Source organism: Aethalodelphis obliquidens, unplaced genomic scaffold (assembly GCF_003676395.1).
Source record: "Aethalodelphis obliquidens isolate GAN/ISIS:26980383/991018 unplaced genomic scaffold, ASM367639v1 scaffold2, whole genome shotgun sequence".
Taxonomy (NCBI): domain Eukaryota; kingdom Metazoa; phylum Chordata; class Mammalia; order Artiodactyla; family Delphinidae; genus Aethalodelphis; species Aethalodelphis obliquidens.
Genome location: NW_020837946.1, coordinates 72,558,361 through 72,579,522, shown reverse-complemented (window position 1 = coordinate 72,579,522; position 21,162 = coordinate 72,558,361). Strand labels below are relative to the sequence as shown.

General features: G+C 37.3%; 1 protein-coding gene across 5 annotated transcripts in view; it reads right to left on the bottom strand.

Annotated features, from left to right (window-relative positions):
• Positions 1-21,162, bottom strand: part of CCDC148 (coiled-coil domain containing 148) — a 266,526-nt gene that overhangs the window by 165,625 nt on the left and 79,739 nt on the right. For 3 of the 5 annotated variants that reach the window (XM_027130913.1, XM_027130922.1, XM_027130940.1), the window contains exon 2: positions 4,695-4,757. In XM_027130913.1, coding sequence (XP_026986714.1) covers positions 4,695-4,706 — 12 coding nt within the window. In that variant the 5' untranslated portion in view covers positions 4,707-4,757. Of the gene's footprint in view, positions 1-3,642; positions 3,765-4,694; positions 4,758-21,162 lie in introns of those variants that run through there. The other 2 variants (XM_027130903.1, XM_027130930.1) reach the window with 2 other exon arrangements.

Sequence of the window (21,162 nt, the reverse complement as noted above, 5' to 3'; positions counted from 1 at the left end):
GCATCTCATTGTGGTGACTTCTCTGGTTGTGAAGCATGGGCTCTAGGCGCATGGGCTTCAGTAGTTGTGGCACGCGGGCTCAGTAGCTGTGGTGCACAGGCTTATTTGCTCCATGGCATGTGGGATCTTCCCAGACCAGGGATCGAACCCGTCTCCCCTGCATTGGCAGGCAGGTTCTTAACCACTGCGCAACCAGGGAATTCCTTCTTATGTGCTTTATATGTTAACATTCTATCATTCAGCTTGAGTATGTTTACATTTAATATTGTCACAGTAAAGTGCCATAGTAATAATGATTGTTAAAGCTGTTAATTTCATGTGCAAAAAAATGGGCATATTTAATTAGTAAAAAAAAATTGGGAGTTGACTGATAATTAATACAAATATTAAGAGAGAATGTGTTAACTATGTAACATTAAGAATAAAATATTCTTCAGTCAACACATATTTCATAAAATGTTAAACAATAATATAAGAAAGGATAACAGAGACAACATTATCATAATTCCAGTTGATGTAGGCTGTTTGATATATTAGCATTCATAACATTAAACAAAATAAATTTTAAGAATTGTATTTAATTTTCAGTTATCTAATTCCATTTAAGCCATGTATCTTTCAAGAAAAAGCCCTATTTGGGAATTGTTCACCTCTTACAAGAAAAAATTAAAAGCAAAATGTCAAGTTGATATCTCTAAATTAAATGAGAAGGGAAGAGTCCAAAAATCATGAAAATGACATTCCCAATAAATCTTCCTTAAACTAGATATAATAAAAAATGAAGATTGTATAAAGGAAAGAAGACTGTTTGAAAATGATGAGGTATCCAGGACACATTTTGTTCTCACTGACCAAATTCAAAACAATGGATATTACAAAAATGCTTTCAAAGGAAAATTATTTATTATTATGAATCGATGGAGACTAAAAATGGAAGCAAAAAGCTTGTCAAAATGATTGCTACAGAATGTGAACCATTTTCAGTAGTTGATGGCAAGAGATATTTTGAGATTTGCCAAGCTATGAATCCCAGGTACCAAGTTATTTCTAGAAAATATATAACTAAAAAGCTTCTTCATGAATGATATTCTGTGAACAAAAAGGTTATTGATGTTATTTAAAATGTCAGTTGAGAGTGATCATCCATTTAACCTCGTAAATGTATAACACAGTGACCGGAGAAGCACTATAGTTAGCTGACAGTGCTAAGAAATTATTGTCCCTGAACTTAATGTCAAACTCAAAAAACCACATTAATAATTTAAAATTTTAAATATGTTTACTCTTTGATAGAAATCCTATCATCAAAGAGAAATTCACTTTGACCAAATATTGATTTTAACATTCAACGATTCCCCATTCATCCAAAATGTGCATCTGGTTAGAGGAATAGATAGATGGACAGATGGACAGACAGATGGATGAACAGATATATAGATAATATTTGGAATATATATATGAACATATATGTACAGTCAACCTTGAACAACACAGGTTTGAACTGCATGGGTCCACTTATATGTGCATTTTTTTCACTAAATACTACAGTATCACACAATCTGCAGCTGGTTAAATCTGAGGATGTACAGCCATAGATATAGAGCAACCTTGGATTCAGAGGGCTGACTAGGAGAGCTAACTATAAATTATACACAGATTTTCTTCCAATAGATGGTCAGCACCCCTAACCCTTGCATTGCTCAAGAGTCAACTGTACACATTCCAATACCGAAAAGGGTACAGACAAAATGTTTGTAGTGGCAACTTTACTACAACAGTACTTTGGGAGAGAACTAAAAAACATTCATACTTTTTGGCCCAGACATCCCAATCACGGGAATTTATCCACATAAAGTGTCTATGCATGAAGATATTTACGGAAACATGATTTTCAATATCACAAACTTGGATACAACCTAAATATCCAAAAATTGGAATGTGATAAGGTATTCATCTTTTTCTATTTGGAGTACTCATCACTCCTGTTTTTGTTTGGCTAATTCTTATTGTCCTTGAGATTCCAATTACAATGTCACTTCCTTGGAAAAGCCTTCCCACCCATTTAGGATCAAGTCCTGTTATTATACACAAGACATTCTTTTTTATTGGAGTTTATATTTAATATAATTTTATTTCAGGGCTTATTTGATAAACACTGGCTTCTCTCCTGCAAATAGTACACCCCATGAGGGTAGGTGTTATATATTGTTCACCATTATATATTCAAGGCACATAATAAGTATTTATTATATGTATCAATACATATGTGTATAGATGGTATATATACAACAGATCAGTACAGAAGTCAGAAATATGAAAATAGTTTTATTAGGGTGATAGTTATGTAAGTGATTTTGCCATAAAATTTCTTTGAATAACATTAAATTATTTTAAAGCTATATCTGAAACAAACAAATAATGCCCTACTTTTTAAGTGGTCTCCTTAGTTTGAGGAGACATAGCTCATGAATATATGGTAATTTCCCCAGAATAGGGTATCAAATGTGCCTTGAAATCATGAGAGTTGCCTTTTTAGAAAGACATTAACAATAAAAAGCTATGTAAAACTAATATAACACAAAAATATTAAATATACATGAAAGCTTGTAAATTGCTAAATATGTTGCTTTGCTAAACCAGATTTTTTAATTTAACCAAGCAATGAAAATGCTGTTTATAATGTACTCTATTATTTGCATAAGAGGGAAACATACTGCCTGAATAATCCTAAACCCATCCATGGTCCTAAAATACTGTGCACAATCACTTGCACATAAACCTCTTTCAAATCTAGTCGAGGCTCACCTCTTCTTAGATCAGGGCAAAAAGGGAATTCGAGAAAAGAGAGGCACCTGGGGGCATACTTTGTATGGTGTTGCAGAAGGAGCTTTAAATTAGATGATAATCCATGGCTAGCACTTACTAGCAATTTTTATTTTTTTTAGATTATGTTAGAAATTGTTGAAAATTAATGAGATAGCTATCTTTCTAAAAATAAAGTTGAATTCAGGCCTCATGTGGTTGTTAAGAACATTAAATGAGTAATGCATGTAGACTACATAGCACAGTGTCGGAGAGCATTCAATAAATGTTGCTATTCACAGGGCTTCCCTGGTGGCGCAGTGGTTAAGAATCTGCCTGCCAGTGCACGGGGACACGGGTTTGTGCCCTGGTCTGGGAAGATCCCACATGCCGTGGAGCAACTAAGCCCGTGCGCCACAACTACTGAGCCTGCGCTCTAGAGCCCAGAAGTCACAACTACTGAGCCCTCAAGCCACAACTACTGAGCCTGTGTGCTGCAACTACTGAAGCCCGTGCGCCTAGAGCCTGTGTTCCACAACAAGAGAAGCCACCGCAATGAGAAGCCTGTGCACCGCAACATAGAGTAGCCCCCGCTCACCACAAATAAAGTGCACATGCAGCAAGGAAGACCCAACACAGCCAAAAAAATAAAGAAATAGGAAAAAAAAAATGTTGCTATTCACTATTACCAATAGTTGGAAGATTCTAAAAACTATTTAGAATGTTATTTATTTTCACATTTAATTGTAACTACCATTTTACTTTCTAGCAATTCAATTTTCCAAAACTAGAAAACACACACACACACACACACACACACACACACACACAACTTCTAACCTTTAGCTCCGTAGAGGCAGAAGCTAATTTTTTTGCTTCGGTTAATGCATGCAATTGTTGATAGTCTACTGGTTTATACTTGGTGCTTCTCATTTCATTTTTCATACGAAATACCAGATTATCTGTTTTTCATCAAAAACAGAAAATGACAAAGAAATAGTATTATGTTATTGGAAGTCAAAATAGAATTATGGCAACATGTTGACTGCAGGTCTTATTTTTAAAGATTTTTAAGCAAATATGAGAAGTAATATATTGCAATATTTGTAGTATATTTGAACCTCAATTTCTGGAAATTTAAAAAATATTACCACTATATTCCTTGCATAAAATTACTTCTAAAAGGGCATAAAAGGAATACTTCCATTTAAGTTAGTACATTGAGAATTTTAGAAAATTATATTGTCAAGTTACAAAGTGTGACCATTCTTTTTATTTAAAATGTGTTAGTCATCAACTGTGAATATTTAAGTATCACATTCTTATGAATCAAATTAAGTAAATAGAATTTTTAAAGTCATAGCTGCATTTTTAACTTAGAAAAATTGATTTCAATTAAATACGAAAAAAGGTTGAAACTGAAACCTAAAAAATTTAATAGGCCAGATAAGATTAAAATGATACAAAATGTTTGGGCAGCCATTCTCCATCCAAGCATATAAAATGTCCTAGTTTAGTTTGATACTAACTATTTTGATAAAGTAAAACATAGGTAGAGGATACTCTAAGGCCAAGTAGCATGAAGTATAAAAATTTGGGTAATTCAAGCATCATTGCCTCAATGATGTGAAAAAGTCAGCTGTGCGTTGTAAGGCAATTAAGATTTATTAAGTATGTCATGGATCACATGACTGCAAGAAGCTCCCAAACGACTTAAGGACAAGCACAGGAAAGAATGGTTGGCCTGACTATTGTAAGGGAACTGGAGAAATCTTCAATGTGACCAAAAAATGAACCTTCCATTATTAAACTTTTGAAAATCAACATTCCAATTTTATATCACCAATAATCCACCATAAATCATAAAACAGGCTTAGAAGTAGAAAAAATACCTGAGGTATCATTTTTCTGAACTGTCATGAATGGTCGGTCTCTTTTATCCATGTTTTCCATATCTGTCAAGGAAACAAAAGAGAGCTAATAACTTTTTACAATGTAATTTTAAAAACTGTTTTAAAGATATGTTCATTGTAGTGATTTTTGAAATAATGTCCAGGACCGGATGCCATAACTCCATGTATTTTATTAAAATTTGTTTCTCTTTGCTCCTAGAAGCCTCCTTCCATTAGTTTTTTCTCTGTGTGCTTTTCCTGATCTTGGTTTCTCCAACCAATCTCTTATCTCTTAGTTACCCTCTCTTGGATTGTCCCAGTGACTGGTAAATATTTTGTGATTAAAAAATTGTGTATGTTTTATCTTGAGTTCTCGAGAGGAAAGAAACACCTAAATTAAAGAATAAAGCAGCTAGGCAAATTACTTATTACTTCTCTTCAGCAATGCAGTACTTGTGGTGGATATGGGGATGTGCAATCCACTTCTAGAAAGCACTTGGTGGTTACCTGTCACCAGCTTCAGGGTTGGACTCAGCTGCAGAGAACAGCGGCACACCATTCCTGGGGTAGCCTATACCCAATGACAGAGTGAGGCAAGGATGTAAAGACCCAGCAGTTTGGGCTTAATGCAGGTCACTCTGATGGGCAATATTTGCTCCAGAGCTCCCTTCGGGGTTGACCCACACTTTGTTGGACCTGCATTGAAATTGAGTTTTTTATTTGCCCAATCTTGCTTCTCCCTTCTTCCTTTCACAGGTATGGGTTCCTGATAAATATCTAGCACTCCAAACTCTGCCTCAGCGTCTCCTTCCTAAGAACCCAACCTGAGGAGCACCAAACTGAACTGACATCTTTTTATGGCACCCCCAGGGCAAGATACTAGTCAAGTGGTTCTTTAAATAACAGAACACATTTTTCATACATTTTCGTTCCATATCTACTAGGTTGAACTGATCGTGTCTAGTGGCCTTTGCAGTAACCTAAATCTTCTTAAATGGAAGAAGAAGTCACACAAGTCCATGATTTTCAGAAACTCTGCCAAGTTACCAAGAATCACGGAGATTGCTCACCAGCTTTAGGAATCTAGGGATAAACCTCAGTGTGTAATTTCTATAGGGTCTCTTGTTTTAAGCCTTTGATAATATTGACAATCCTCATACCATCTGCCTTCTACTCATACCCATATCCTATCCATTAAGATTCTTTTTCACTCTGGAAGATTTTGCACATCTAATCTGTCCACCTGCATTGCCTCAAGCTCCCATCACCTCCTGCCTGGATGACAGAGGCATTCTACTTTGTACCTTTACAGTGCATTCTCCAAACAGCAGCCCAAGTAACCTCTTAAAAACTCTAAGCTGACCTTGTTGAATCCCTTCAATTGTACCCATACCCTTTAAGATAGTATCCAAACTTCTTTAAATGGCCTATAAGGCCCTGGATGATCTTGCCTTTGATCATCTCTCTACCCTCATCTCATTCACACATTCCAACCACATTGGTCTTTCTATTTCTCAAACATACCAAGTTCATTCTGCTTCAAGGCCTTCCCACTTGCAGTTCCCTCTGGTATTTAAGGTGAGGGCTTTGGTCATATTGGAGACTTACTCAGTTTTCCTGGGACTCGCCCACGTATACAAGCTATTAAACTTTAGTGTGATTTTCCCCTGTTAATCTGTCTCATGTCAATTTAATTATTAGAACAACCAGAAGAACCTAGAACGGTAGAGGAAAATTCTTCTTCCCCAACACTATATGGTTCAAACTTAACTATGACCTTGATGAAATAAAATTTATATCTGAGGGCAAGACAAAAAAAATTTAAACAAAATTTTCATCTGCCTGCTTGGCCCTCTTCCCTCCCCTGCAGAGTGTACTGTGCATCTGCATTAACCAGACCTCCTCAGGAGATCACCTTTCTCCTTAATCTTTTAATGGGTTATGATGACCCACTATTAGCTTTGTAAGCACAGATCTGGATTGTGTAATCTGTCATTTGACTTATAACTCTATGTCTCAGAAATTTATATAACTGTGCTTTGACATATAACTGGTGGAACAGCCCTCAGAGCTTTCTGAAAGACTGTCTCCAGGTAATAATCTTCAGGATGGCTCAAATAAAATTGTCCATTTATTTCTAGATTGATGAATTTTTTTAAACATATTTATTGGGGTATAACTGCTTTACAATGGTGTGTTAGTTTCTGCTTTATAACAAAGTGAATCAGCTATACATATACATATATCCCCATATCTCCTCCCTCTTGCATCTCCTTCCCACCTTCCCTATCTCACCCCTCTAGGTGGTCAGAAAGCACCGAGCTGATCTCTTGTGCTATGCGGCTGCTTCCCACTAGCTATCGATTTTACATTTCATAGTGTATATATGTCCATACCACTCTCTCACTTCATCCCAGCTTACCCTTCCGCCTCCCCGTGTCCTCAAGTCCATTCTCAACATCTGCGGCTTTATTCCTGTTCTGCCCCTAGATTCCTCAAAACCATTTTTTTTTTTTTTACATTCCATATATATGTGTTAGTATATGGTATTTGATTTTCTCTGACTTACTTCACTCTGTATGACAGACTCTAGGTCCATCCGCCTCACTACAAATAACTCAATTTCGTTTCCTTTTATGGCCCAGTAATATTTCACAGTATATATGTGCCACATCTTCTTTATCCATTCATCTGTCAATGGACACTTAGGTTGCTTACATGTCCTGGATATTGTAAATAGAGCTGCAATGAACATTGTGGTACATGACTCTTTTTGAAGTATAGTTTTCTCAGGGTATATGCCCAGTAGTGAGATTGCTGGGTCATATGGTAGTTCTATTTTTATTTTTTTAAGGAACCTCCATACTGTTCTCCATAGTGGCTGTATCAATTTATATTCCCACCAACAGTGCAAGAGTGTTCCCTTTTCTCCACAACCTTTCCAGCATTTATTGTTTGTAGATTTTCTGATCATGGCCATTCTCAATGGTGTGAGATGATACCTCATTATACTTTTGATTTGCATTTCTCTAATGATTAGTGATGTTGAACATCCTTTCATGAGTTTGTTGGAAATCTGTATATCTTCTTTGGAGAAATGTCGATTTAGATCTTCTGCTCATTTTTGGATTGGATTTTTTGTTTGTTTGATATTGAGCTGCATGACCTGCTTGTATACTTTAGAGATTAATCCTTGGTCAGATGCTTCATTTGCAAATATATTCTACCATTTGGAGGTTGTCTTTTCCTCTTCTTTATGGTTTCCTTCACTGTGCAAAACCTTTTAAGTTTCATTAGGTCACATTTGTTTATTTTTGCTTTTATTTCCATTTCTCTAGGAGGTGGGTCAAAAGGATCTCGCTGTGATTTATGTCATAGAGTGTTCTGGCTATGTTTTCCTCTAAGAGTTTGACAGTGTCTGGCCTTACATTTAGGTCTTTAATCCATTTTGAGTTTATTTTTGTCTATGGTGTAAGGGAGTGTTATAATTTCATTCTTTTACATGTAGCTGTCCAGTTTTCGCAGCACCACTTACTGAAGAGGCTGTCTTTTCTCCATTGTATATTCTTGCCTCCTTTATCAAAATTAAGGTGACCATACGTGCGTAGGTTTATCTCTGGGCTTTCTATCCTATTCCACAGATCTATATTTCTGTTTTTGTGCCAGTACCATACTGTCTTGATTACTGTAGCTTTGTAGTATAATCTCAAGTCCAGGAGCCTGATTCCTCCAGCTCCATTTTTCTTTCTCAACATTGCTTTGGCTATTCAGGGTCTTTTGTGTTTCCATACAAATTGTAAAGTTTTTTGTTCTGGTTCTGTGAAAAATGCCATTGGTAGTTTGATAGGGATTGCACTGAATCTGTAGATTGCTTTGGGTACTATAGCCATTTTCACACTGTTCATTCTTCCAAACCAAGAGCATGGTATATCTCTCCATCTGTTTGAATCATCTTTAATTTCTTTCATCAGTGTCTTATAGTTTTCTGTATACAGGTCTTTTGTCTCCTTAGGTACGTTTATTCCTAGGTATTTTATTCTTTTTGTTGCAGTGGTAAATGGGAGTGTTTTCTTAATTTCTCTTTCAGATTTTTCATCATTAGTGTATAGGAATGCAAGAGATTTCTGTGCATTAACTTTGTATCCTGCTACTTTACCAAATTCATTGATTAGCTCTAGTAATTTTCTGGTAGCATCTTTAAGATTCTCTATATATAGTGTCATGTCATCTGCAAACAATGACAGCTTTACTTCTTCTTTTCCAATTTGGATTCCTTTTATTTCTTTTTCTTCTCTGATTGCTGGGGCTAAAACTTCCAAAACTATGTTGAATAATAGTGGTGAGAGTGGACAACCTTGTCTTGTTCCTGATTTTAGTGGAAATGGTTTCAGTTTTTCACCATTGAGAACAATGTTGGCTGTGGGTTTGTCATATATGGCCTTGTCATATATGGCCTTTATTATGTTGAGGAAAGTTCCCTCTATGCCTACTTTCTGAAGGGTTTTTATCATAAATGGGTGTTGAATTTTGTCAAAAGCTTTTACAGCATCTATTGAGATTATCATATGGTTTTTATCCTTCAATTTGTTAATATGGTGTATCACATAGACTGACTTGCATATATTGAAGAATCCTTGCATTCCTGGGATACACACCACTTGATCATGGTGTATGATCCTTTTAATGTGCTGTTGGATTCTGTTTGCTAGTATTATGTTGAGGACTTTTGCATCTATGTTCATCAGTGATATTGGCCTGTAGTTTTCTTTCTTTGTGGCATCTTTGTCTGGTTTTGGTATCAGGATGATGGTGGCCTCTAGAATGACTTTGGGAGTGTTCCTCCCTCTGCTATAGTTTGGAAGAGTTTGAGAATGATAAGTGTTAGCTCATCTCTAAATGTTTGATAGAATTCGCCTGTGAAGCCATCTGTTCCTGGGCTTTGTTCGTTGGAAGATTTTTAATCACAGTCTCAATTTCAGTGCTTGTGATTGGTTTGTTTATATTTTCTATTTCTTCCTGGTTCAGTCTCTGAAGGTTGTGCTTTTCTAAGAATTTGTCCATTTCTTCCAGGTTGTCCAATTTATTAGCATAGAGTTGCTTGTAGTAATCTCTCATGATCCTTTGTATTTCTGCAGTGTCAGTTGTTACTCCTCCTTTTTCATTTCTAATTCTGTTGATTTGAGTCTTCTCCCTTTTTTTCTTGGTGAGTCTGGCTAATGGTTTATCAATTTTCTTTATCTTCTCAAATAAGCAGGTAGGTTTATTTGAGCTATAGCTCAATAAGCTTTTAGTTTTACTGATCTTTGCTGTTGTGTCCTTCATTTCTTTTTCATTTATTTCTGATCTGATCATTATGATTTCTTTCCTTCTGCTAACTCTAGGGTTTTTGTTTTTTGGTTTGTTCTTCTTTCCCTAATTGCTTTAGGTGTAAGGTTAGGTTCTTTATTTGAGATGTTTCTTGTTTCTTGAGGTAGGATTGTATTGCTACAAACTTCTGTCTTAGAACTGCTTTTGCTGCATCCCATAGGTTTTGGGTCGTCATGTATTCATTGTCATTTGTTTCTAGGTATTTTTTTATTTCTTCAGTGATCTCTTGGTTATTAAGTAGTGTATTGTTTAGCCTCCATGTGTCTGTATTTTTCACAGATTTTTTACTGTAATTGACATCTAGTCTCATAGCATTGTGGTTGGAAGATACTTGATACGATTCCAATTTTCTTAAATTTTCCAAGGCTTGATTTGTGACCCAAGATATGATCTATCCTGGAGAACGTTCCATGAGCCCTTGAGAAGAAAGTGTATTCTGATGTTTTGGATGGAATGTCCTATAAATATCAATTAAGTCCATCTTATTTAATGTATCATTTAAAGCTTGTGTTTCCTTATTTATTTTCATTTTGGATGATCTGTCCATTGGTGAAAGTGGGGTGTTAAAGTCCCCTCCTATGATTGTGTTACTGTTGATTTCCCCTTTTATGGCTGTTAGCATTTGTCTTATATATCGAGGTGCTCCTATTTTGGGTGCAAAAATATTTAAAATTGTTATATCTTCTTCTTGGATTGATCTCTTGATCATTATGTAGTGTCCTTTGTCTCTTGTAATAGTCTTTATTTTGTCTGATATAAGAAGTGCTGCTCCAGTTTTCTTTTGATTTCCATTTACATGGAATATCTTTTTCCATCCCCTTACTTTCAGTCTGTATGTGTCCCTCGGTCTGAAGTGGGTATCTTGTAGATGGCATATATACGCATCTTGTTTTTGTATCCGTTCAGCCAGTCTATGTCTTTTGGTTGGAGCATTTAATCCATTTACATTTAAGGTAATTATCAATATGTATGTTCCTATTACCATTTTCTTAATTGTTTTGGGTTTGTTATTGTAGGTCTTTTCCTTCTCTTGTATTTCCTGCCTAGAGAAGTTCCTTTAGCATGTGTTGTAAAGCTGGGTTTTTGGTGCTGAATTCTTAGCTTTTGCTTGTCTGTAACGGTTTTAATTTCTCCGTCTAATCTGAATGAGATCTTTGCTGGGTAGAGTGATCTTGGTTGTAGGTTTTTCCTTTTCATCACTTTAAATATGTCCTGCCACTCCCTTCTGGCTGGCAGAGTTTCTGCTGAAAGAGCAGCTGTTAATCTTATGGGAATTACCTTGTATGTTATTTGTCGTTTTTCCCTTGCTGCTTTTAATAATTTTCCTTTGTATTTAATTGTGGATAGTTTGATTAATATGTGTCTTATTGTGTTTCTCCTTGGATTTATCCTGTATGGGACTCTCTGTGCTTCCTGGATTTGATGGACTATTTCCTTTCCCGTATTAGGGAAGTTTTCAACTATAATCTCTTCAAATATTTTCTCAGTCCCTTTCTTTTTCTCTTCTTCTGGGACCCATATCATTCGAATGTTGGTGCATTTAATGTTGTCCCAGATGTCTCCAAGACTATCCTCAATTGTTTTCATTCTTTTTTCTTTATTCTGCTCTGCAGTAGTTATTTCCACTATTTTATTTTCCAGGTCACTTATCCGTTCTTCTGCCTCAGTTATTCTGCTACTGATTCCTTCTAGAGAATTTTTAATTTCATTTATTTTTTGTTCATCATTTATTGTTTGCTCTTTCTTTCCTCTAGGTCCTTGTTACAAACATTTCTTATATTTTCTCCATTCTATTTCCAAGGTTTTGGATTATTTTACTATCATTACTCTGAATTCTTTTCAGGTAGACTGCTTATTTCCTCTTCATTTGTTTGGTCTGGTGGGTTTTTACCTTGCTCTTTCATCTACTGTGTGTTTCTCTGTCTTCTCATTTTGCTTAACTTACTGTGTTTGGGGTCTACTTTTCGCAGGATACAGGTTCGTAGTTCCTGTTGTTTTTGCTGTCTGCCCCCAGTGGCTAAGTTTGGCACAGTGGGTTGTGTGGGCTTCCTGATGGAGGGGACTAGTGCCTGTGTTCTGGTGGATGAGGCTGGATCTTGTCTTTCTGGTGGGCAGGACCATGTCTGGTGGTGTGTTTTGGGGTGTCTGTGACCTTATTATGATTTTGGGTGGCTTCTCTGCTAATGGGTTGGGTTGTGTTCCTGTCTTGCTAGTTTGGCATGGGGTGTCCAGCACTGGAGCTTGCTGATCATTGAGGGGAGCTGGGTCTTAGCATTGAGATGGAGATCTTGGGAGAGCTTTCACCATTTGATATTACATGGAGCCAGGAGGTCTCTGGTGGACCAATGTCCTGAACTTGGCTCTTCTACCTCAGAGGCACAGGCCTGACACCCAGCCAGAGCACCAAGATACTGTCAGCCACATGGCTCAGAAGAAAAGGGAGAATAAATGAAAGAAAAAAAAGAAAAGAAAAAGTTATTAAAATTAAAAAATAAGAAAATTATTAAAAATAAAATAAATTAAAAATAAAAAAAAAGAAAGAAGAGAGCAGCCAAACCAAAAAACAAATGCACCAAAGATAACAAGCGCTAAAAACTATACTAGAAAAGAAACAACAACAACAAAAAATGGACAGACAGAACACTAGGACAAATGGCAAAAGCAAAGCTATATGGACAAATCACCCTAGGAAGCATACAAATACACACTCACAAAAAGAGAAAAAGGAAAAAAATATATACATCTATATATTAAAAAAAAAAGGGAAGAGAGCAACTAAATCAATAAAAAAATCTACCAATGATAATAAACTCTAAATAGTAAACTAAGATAAACATAAAAGCAGAAAGCAGTCAGTTGCATAGAGCAAACCCCAAGTCTACAGTTGCTCCCAAAGTCCACCATCTCAATTTTGGGATGATTGGTTGTCTGTTCAGGTATTCCACAGATGCAGGGTACATCAAGTTGATTATGGAGATTTAATCCGCTGCTCCTGAGGCTGCTGGGAGAGATTTCCCTTTCTCTTCTTTGTTCACACAGCTCCTTGGGTTCAGCTTTGGATTGGCCCTGCCTCTGCATGTAGGTCACCTGAGGGTATCTATTCCTGCCCAGACAGGATGGTGTTAAAGTCACAGCTGATTAGTGGGCTCTGGCTCACTCAGGCCGGGGGGGAGGGAGGGGTACGGAATGCGGGGCAAGCCTGTGACGACAGAGGCTGGCATGACATTGCACCAGGCTGAGGTGTGCCATGTGTTCTCCCGGGGATGTTGTCCCTGGATCACAGGACCCTGGCAGTGGCAGGCTGCACAGGCTCCCTGGAGGGGAGGTGTGGATAGTGACCTGTGCTCGCACACAGGTTTCTTGGTGGCTGCAGCAGCAGCCTTAGCATCTCATCCCCATCTCTGGTGTCCTCGCTGATAGCTGTGGCTCGCACCCATCTCTGGAGCTTATTTAGGTGGCACTCTGAATCCCCTCTCCTTGCGTACCACAAAACAAAGCAGCAAGAAAAAGTCTCTTGCCTTTTAGGCAGTTCCAGACTTTTTCCCAGACTCCTTCCTGGCTAGCTGTGGCGCACCAGCCCCCTTCAGGCTGTGTTCATGCAGCCAACCCCAGTCCTCTCCCTGGGATCTGACCTCCGAAGCCTGAGCCTTAGCTCCCAGCCCCTGCCCACCCCAGCGGGTGAGCAGACAAGCCTCTCGGGCTGGTGAGTGCTGGTTGGCACCGGTCGTCTGTGTGGGAATCTCTCCACTTTGCCCTCTGCACCCCTGTTGCTGCGCTCTCCTCCATGGCTCCAAAGCCTCCCCTCGCCGCCACCCCCCATTTCTGCCAGTGAAGGGGCTTCCTAGTGTGTGGAAACTTTTCTTCCTTCACAGCTCCCTCCCAGAGGTGCGGGTACCATCCCTATTTTGTCTCTGTTTTTGTCTCTGTTTTTCCTTTCTTCTTTTGCCCTACCCAGGTACGTGGGGAGTTTCTTGTCTTTTGGGAGGTCTGAGGTCTTCTGCCAGCATTCAGTAGGTGTTCTGTAGGAGTTGTTCCACATGTAGATGTATTTCTGGTGTATCTGTGGGGAGGAAAGTCTTACTCCTCCGCCATCTTGAAGGTCTCCTGACAACTTGTTACGGAGTCCACGCTCATTCTGCTCACTGCACGACAGGCCAATAAATTGGGAGACAAGGTGTTGAGGCAAGGAATATGACTTTATACCTAGATTGACTATCAATTAATTTTTTCATTGACATATGCATGGTGTAGTTGGCAGGGTATCAGAAAAAAATGCCAGAGGACACTTGGAGTCTACGCCGAATGAAGACTTGATACCAGCATGGATCCACTGAGCCCCACCAGCTTCTCAGTACTCCTCAGGTGTTCCAGTGAGTACCCCTGATATCCAGATCTCATTGCTTTTAAATGATGATTATAAAAATTGTATTTGAGCTGTTTTTACGAAGGACTTGGAGTCTTAGGGGGTACTGTTGAATTTCCTAGGCAGAGACCTAGGGTGATCTGAGTAGGAGGCCCAGGAAAGCATGGGTAGCTGGTTTTGTTAACTTTGGCTTAAATTGAAAAAAAAAAAAAAAAAAAAGTTGACATTTGATCTGAACAAAATATTGTTAGTGAAATGAGAGACTGAATTATTCATCTCCAAAAAACAGGGCACATTTGCTCATTCCAGCCACAAGGTGTTCTCAGGTGATTGAGAACCCAGCAGAAGTGTCTGAAGATTAATCCTCATGATGTACAGTGGTCTTACAGGGTAGCCCCACTATAACTATTAAGTAAATACTGCTCTTCCAGGGACACATGAGATAAAGAATGGTCTTCAGTGCTCTGAGCACCTGCAGCAGTTTTAGACTGCTGGAGGTAGAAACACAGATACATAAAATGAATAGATGCAAGGGTAACTCCTTGGGGAGCTAGACTCAGAAGCAGCACACATTCAATCCACCACACTCTCCTCAGAACGTTGTTCAGATGATAGCTCATATCTAAATTAGGCTCCCCATATTACTCAGCCATAAAAAGAAATGAAATTGAGTTATCTGTACTGAGGTGGATGGATCTAGAGTCTGTCATACAGAGTGAAGTAAGTCAGAAAGAGAAAACCACATACTGTATGCTAACACATATATATGGAATCTAAAAAGAAAATGTTTCTGAAGAACCTAGGGGCAGGACAGGAATAAAGATGCAGATGTAGAGAATGGACTTGTGGACATGGGTAGGGGGAAAGGTAACCTGTGACAAAGTGAGAGAGTGGCATGGACATATATACACTACCAAATGTAAAATAGATAGCTAGTGGATAGCAGCCTCATAGCACAGGGAGATCAGCTTGGTGCTTTGTGACCACCTAGAGGGGTGGGATAGGGAGAGGGGGAGGGAGACGCAAGAAGGAGGGGACATGTGGATATATGTATATGAATAGCTGATTCACTGTGTTATACAGCAGAAACTAACACACCATTGTAAAGCAATTATACTCCAATAAAGATGTTACAAAAAAAAAAAGAACTGTAACAGAACTTTGGCTCCTACATATCCAGAAATTCTGTCTTGGAAAAAAATAAAAATGAATGTACTCAGGATGCTTTGCTTATTAAAAAATAAATAAATAAATAAATAAAATAAATTAGGCTCTCAAATTGATCATGGGAAATTTTTCCTCAAAGGTGAAGTAGCTCCCTTGAGGATGGCTACCTATGGGGATTCCAGCTGGGTTTATGCATGCTTGCAAGTACTTATTAATACTTAGTTGGGAATTAAAGTGAAATGGAGCAAGACCCTATGGGGCCTTCCCATGACAAAATAACCCCCTACCCCATGTCCTCTGCCTGCCTCTTGTCTGCAGAAAAACTTTAGCCAAAGAATAAATTTAATAAATTTAATCAGACAAATGAGAAAATGCAGAAGCAAAGGAAAGCAATAAAACAGGACATAATAGCTTAGTCATTAAACAAAGTCAAGGACATTTAGTTCCTCTTCAAGGGCTATAGATAATATTCTGAGCCATATCCTTTGAGCTGTTTTGTAGATACTGAAACCTCCACCAGGTGGAATAATTTAACTACATGATGACCAGACATAAGCCATGACATAAGCTGCCTCAATTGTGAGAACTGGCCTCAAGGAAATGGGAACAAATTGATCCTGTGACTGAAGATTAGCTGTAATTAAAACAATCAAGATGATACTGATCAGACCACTGCATGACTAATTTCAAGATGACTGTGGGAGCTGACTGTGTGCTGTTCTGCATGTAGCCCCTTCCCTCTGCCTATACACCCCTGAAACTCCCCTTTAAAAGGTCTTGCCCACTGATCAACAGTGGGGAGTTGGTCTTTGGACATGAGTCTGCCTTCTCTCTCAGTTGCTGGCCTCCTGAATAAAGCAAACTTTCCTTTTTACCAATACTTGCCTCTCAAGTATTGGCTTCAAGGGGTGAGCAGCCAGACCTGAGTTCAGTAACAAAAAGGAATTTCTCCCTGAAATGGCCAAGATGGGGTTCTTTTGGCACTCCAAAACTGATTTTTGGATACAGAGTTAGAGAAAGCCAGCAGAAGGTAAGTTCTTACCATGGCAGTGTCCTGGATCTCTGACTGCAGGGTCTACTATAAACAAGAGAGGTAAGAGTTTTCTTCATTTCTAAAATTAGATTATCAGGAGAAAATATTTGTAGGGCTAGATACTTGGATCTTCTGAATTGGAAAAACTTTTAAATTGTTAAAATTTTAGAAAGCTATTGAAACTGTGCAACTCAGATTGGGACTCAAACTCAGCCAAAACCCAGATTGGGACTTGAACCCATTTTATGGTCTTTTAATTGAGATCACACACCTGGTCTCAGGACTTAATGAAGCTCAGGTTCTTGATGTCTCATCACAGAAGGAATTCAGAGAGACACAAAGTGATAGGTAAGAAGTGGCTTTATTTAGAGAGAAAAACACTCCACAGAGTGTGGGCCATCTCAGAAGGTGAAAGGCCCTGAAGTATGGCTTGGTTAGTTTTTATGGGCTGGGTAATTTCATAGGCTAAAGAGCAGGAGGATTATTTCAACTATTTTGGAGAGGGGGTGGAGATTTCCAGGAATTGGGCCACTGCCCACTTTTTGATCTTTGATGGTCACCTGGGAACTGTCATGGCACTGGTGGGTCTGTCACTTAGCTTATGCTAATGTATTATAATGAGCATATAATGAGGCTCAAGGTCCACTGGAAGTCAAATCTTCTGCCATATTGGACCTAGTTGGTTCTAACCAGTTTTTGTCATGTCCTATGGCTATGTCATTCTTTTAAAAGTTGTGCCCTGCCTCCTTCCCTCCTGTTTCACTATAATCTTAAAATATTGTACCTATTTAAATTGATATACAGAAGTCCCAAAAGGCTTCAAAATGTGAAAATAGCCTCATTGAAGAATTTGTTGTAGCAGGCTAATGAAAGATTAAAGATATAAAATGTACCTAAAAGCAAACAAAAATTATGACAGATGTAACTACTGCTCCCCTCTATTCTCCTTTATTTGAGTGCTCATTCTAGTAATCCTCTGAATTGCCATTCCTCTCTGAAGAGACTATTAAATGGTTACCTTTAAAAACAGGATCACCTGAGGCTATAGGTGAGCCTCTTCAGACCATACTGAGACCATACTGAGGGCCATAAAGAATTTCTTAAACCCAGGGCGGATCCTCAAAATTTTTGTAAATAGACTATTGAGATGGGAGGCCACTGGTCTGACTAAACTGACCATAGCTGATATTCAGATCTTGTTAGAATTTTTTGTTTTGGCCTTCTCCTCTATGCTAAATAAAGGAAAGAAAAACATTCCAACCTAAGTAAATGTGTCTATCAGTCCTTTGATATCATTGAGGTGGCCACCCAATTCTTTGAGGAATTAAAACTAAGTCCTGGTTTTACAAATCTAAAGAGCTGTGGATCCAGAGACAATTCAAAGCACACCAATCTTTTTACCACTCCCCAAACCTTCCCTATTTATCTTAAGATAATTTTTAAGTAAAACATTCTGGCCTTAAGAGAACAGTCTTCCTCGTAGGAACTTGCATTAATCCTCCTATGCCTTTGAGATGTAAATGTTCTACCTGGTCTTCTCCAGGAACTCTTATCTAGGCCATCTTTTAAAAATGCAAATTTCAGGAAGGTAACTCTTATTAAAAACAAAAGGGCAATAGGTAATTCAGAACTTGAATTGTTAAGGACAAACACAAATCTTAAGTGTCTTCTCTATAAATATTAGTAAAAAGGGTTTAGCCATTTAAACAGGTTACCTTGATTTGTTCCATCTGCCAGAAACTCAATTTGAATCCAACTTCTTTTGTAACTGATGGTTTTCCTATTATTGTACCTGATTCATGGCTGAAATTTTGGAATGGAAACTATGGGGTCACTGTGTCTATTTGTGTGTTTGTATGTATCTATATATGTGTGTTACTGCCAAAATTAATTTGTAAAAGAGCTCTATTTAATTGGCTTAAAAGGAATTACGCACTTATGTAAATACTTAGAAATAAAAAAGAAACTAACCCAAATGAATTTCAGGATCACATGATCTAGGATTACATTTTAATAAATGAAAACAACTTTAAGTTTGTTGGCTTAATTAATACAGCCATGTTTTTAGAGTTATCAACATTAAATATAATACTTTTATTGTGCCTAGGTTTACTAGAAATCAAATAAGATCTTATTTCTGTTACAAAGTTTGTCAACAAGAAAAATAACTAGATATGATGAAACTTTTAAGTAAATTAAATGTAAATGAGATAAGAGTTTTTAGGTGGGCTTCCCTGGTGGCGCAGTGGTTGAGAGTCCACCTGCCGATGCAGGGGACACGGGTTCATGCCCCGGTCTGGGAAGATCCCACATGCCACAGAGTGGCTAGGCCCAAGAGCCATGGCCACTGAGCCTGCGCGTCCGGAGCCTGTGCTCCACAACGGGAGAGGCTACAACAGTGAGAGGCCTGTGTACCGCAAAAAAAAAAAAAAAAAAAGTTTTTAGGTGAATTCTTTAGGAATAATTATGCTTTGGACTGTCTACTTAAAATAAGTTATTCCAGATTTTCAATAACTTGAAACTGCTAAATTGAGTTACATGATGTGATCATTGGATATCCAGGTCATTTCCAAATAAGATATTGGAACATTAATTACTAAAGAAATGTAATTTTACCTATGTTTGTCTTATTAGAGAAAAACTAAAAATGTTTGGGCTCATTGGACACGTCTTGTACCCCACTGTGGAAAGAAATTAGGTTATAGAATATGTTCATAAGTTTGCCAATCAGGAAATGCTGGTATGACAAACAGTTCATAATTACTTGCTTCTTAGTTTTCACTAGAAACTAAGGTTTTAAGGTTAAGAATTCTTATTAAAATGTATAATTAAAACTATTAAAAATTAATAAGGAAAACATTTTTGTATGCAAGGAAAAAGAAAGTATAAGGAATGGAAATGTGTTTTGTTAAGGGAAAAGAAAGTAATTTTGTCCTAAAGCTGGTTATTTCTAAATGTGAAAGAAAACAAGGGACAAATTTATATGGATATAGAAAGTTGTAGAAGATTTGTGAGGGAAAAAAATGAATCTTAGAAAGGAATTCTGTGTGTGGTCAGTATTGACTGAGATTGGGACAAATTTAACTGAGTAAATGAACCTTAATATTAAGGGTAAAGTGGTACAAAACCTGAATTTGGTTTTCTCTCTGTTAAGGGGACAAAGTTTTCTTAGAATATTAATCCGCTTTTGATAACCAATTGTAGTTTCTTTACCTTTTAAGTAATCTGTTATAACTTTCTGTATTTGCTTTTGAAGTCTTTTATTGTCACTTTGGCTAAGTGAATATGTACTGTTCCACAGTGACATATGATCCTATTTGACCAAGTGTTTTAAAATCTTTTTGATATTTTTGACAAACTTCCCAAAGATCAAATTCTAATTGAATTTTGGTTGACTGCTAGCTAACTTTGAGGTTTTCTAAAGGGCCCCTGAAGCATCGTGGAGAGAGAAATATTAAACTAATCAGCCTTCTTTGGTAAGTTAAATTATACAGAAGCATTGTCAAATGAGTGGTAATAAACCTTCTTAGGTTATATTGTATGGGTAAATGTCATTAATATAAACGTTCTAGAAATTATATGAAATTCTAAAAGTTGAATATGTCCTAGCAAATCAGTCACAATTCTAGTAATTATCTTAAAATGTATGCTACAGCAGTAACCAAGTTTCTTTGTCAGCTGTATTGTAATCAGATCTTTAACCATGCCTTTTTAAGTCTTTTGTCATTTATAGACAGTTATTATTTTATTCCAATGCTTTTGCAAAAAATGCTTCATCTTCAAAAAGATTCATAGAAAGGACTTTTTTCATATCATACAACTGAACTTGGTAAGAAATTAAAGAATTCTAATGGAAAACCTGATGACTTCATAAAACTGTTAACAGAAGATTAAGATCAAGGATTAGTCACATAAGACTCAGCAAACTGACGAATATGGTTATAATTTTTTTGGTTTTTTGTCTGAAATATTACTGGTTTTTAATCTGTGTTTTCCAGTCATAAGGAAACGCTTCCCCTCAAGCTAATTATGACTTACAGTAATTTGGTAAATTATACCTTTTTAAGTAGAATTGAAACATTTATCTTTTCTCTCTACCTGATTCCTCCAGAAATTGGAAACCTTAGGTTCCCAGAAGCCTTATCAGGTGAATAAGGAAGGCTGCTTCCTGGCAGGTGCAAGAATCTTGAGATATTTTGGGGACCTCGATAAGAGAGGAATTCACTCAAATTTATAGATATCGCAGGCAGAATCTGATGGCATGCCCTAGATGTGGCTTTTCTGGCCTTGAACAGCCTTTTAAAACTTCAATTTGATTGTTTAAAAGTAGCATGACTTTATTTATTATACTTCATCTTTTTCCAAAATGTGTTGTCTTTGTTATGTTTAGATTTCTGTAACTAATGAACAAGTAAAGTAGATAATCTGATTAAAAGTGAGTATTTTCAAAGATTATAAAAAAAAGTTCAATTTGAGATTCTTTATAAAAAGTTCCAGCACAGCCAATTTAAAAGAGACTCTATGATCAGTTACAGTTA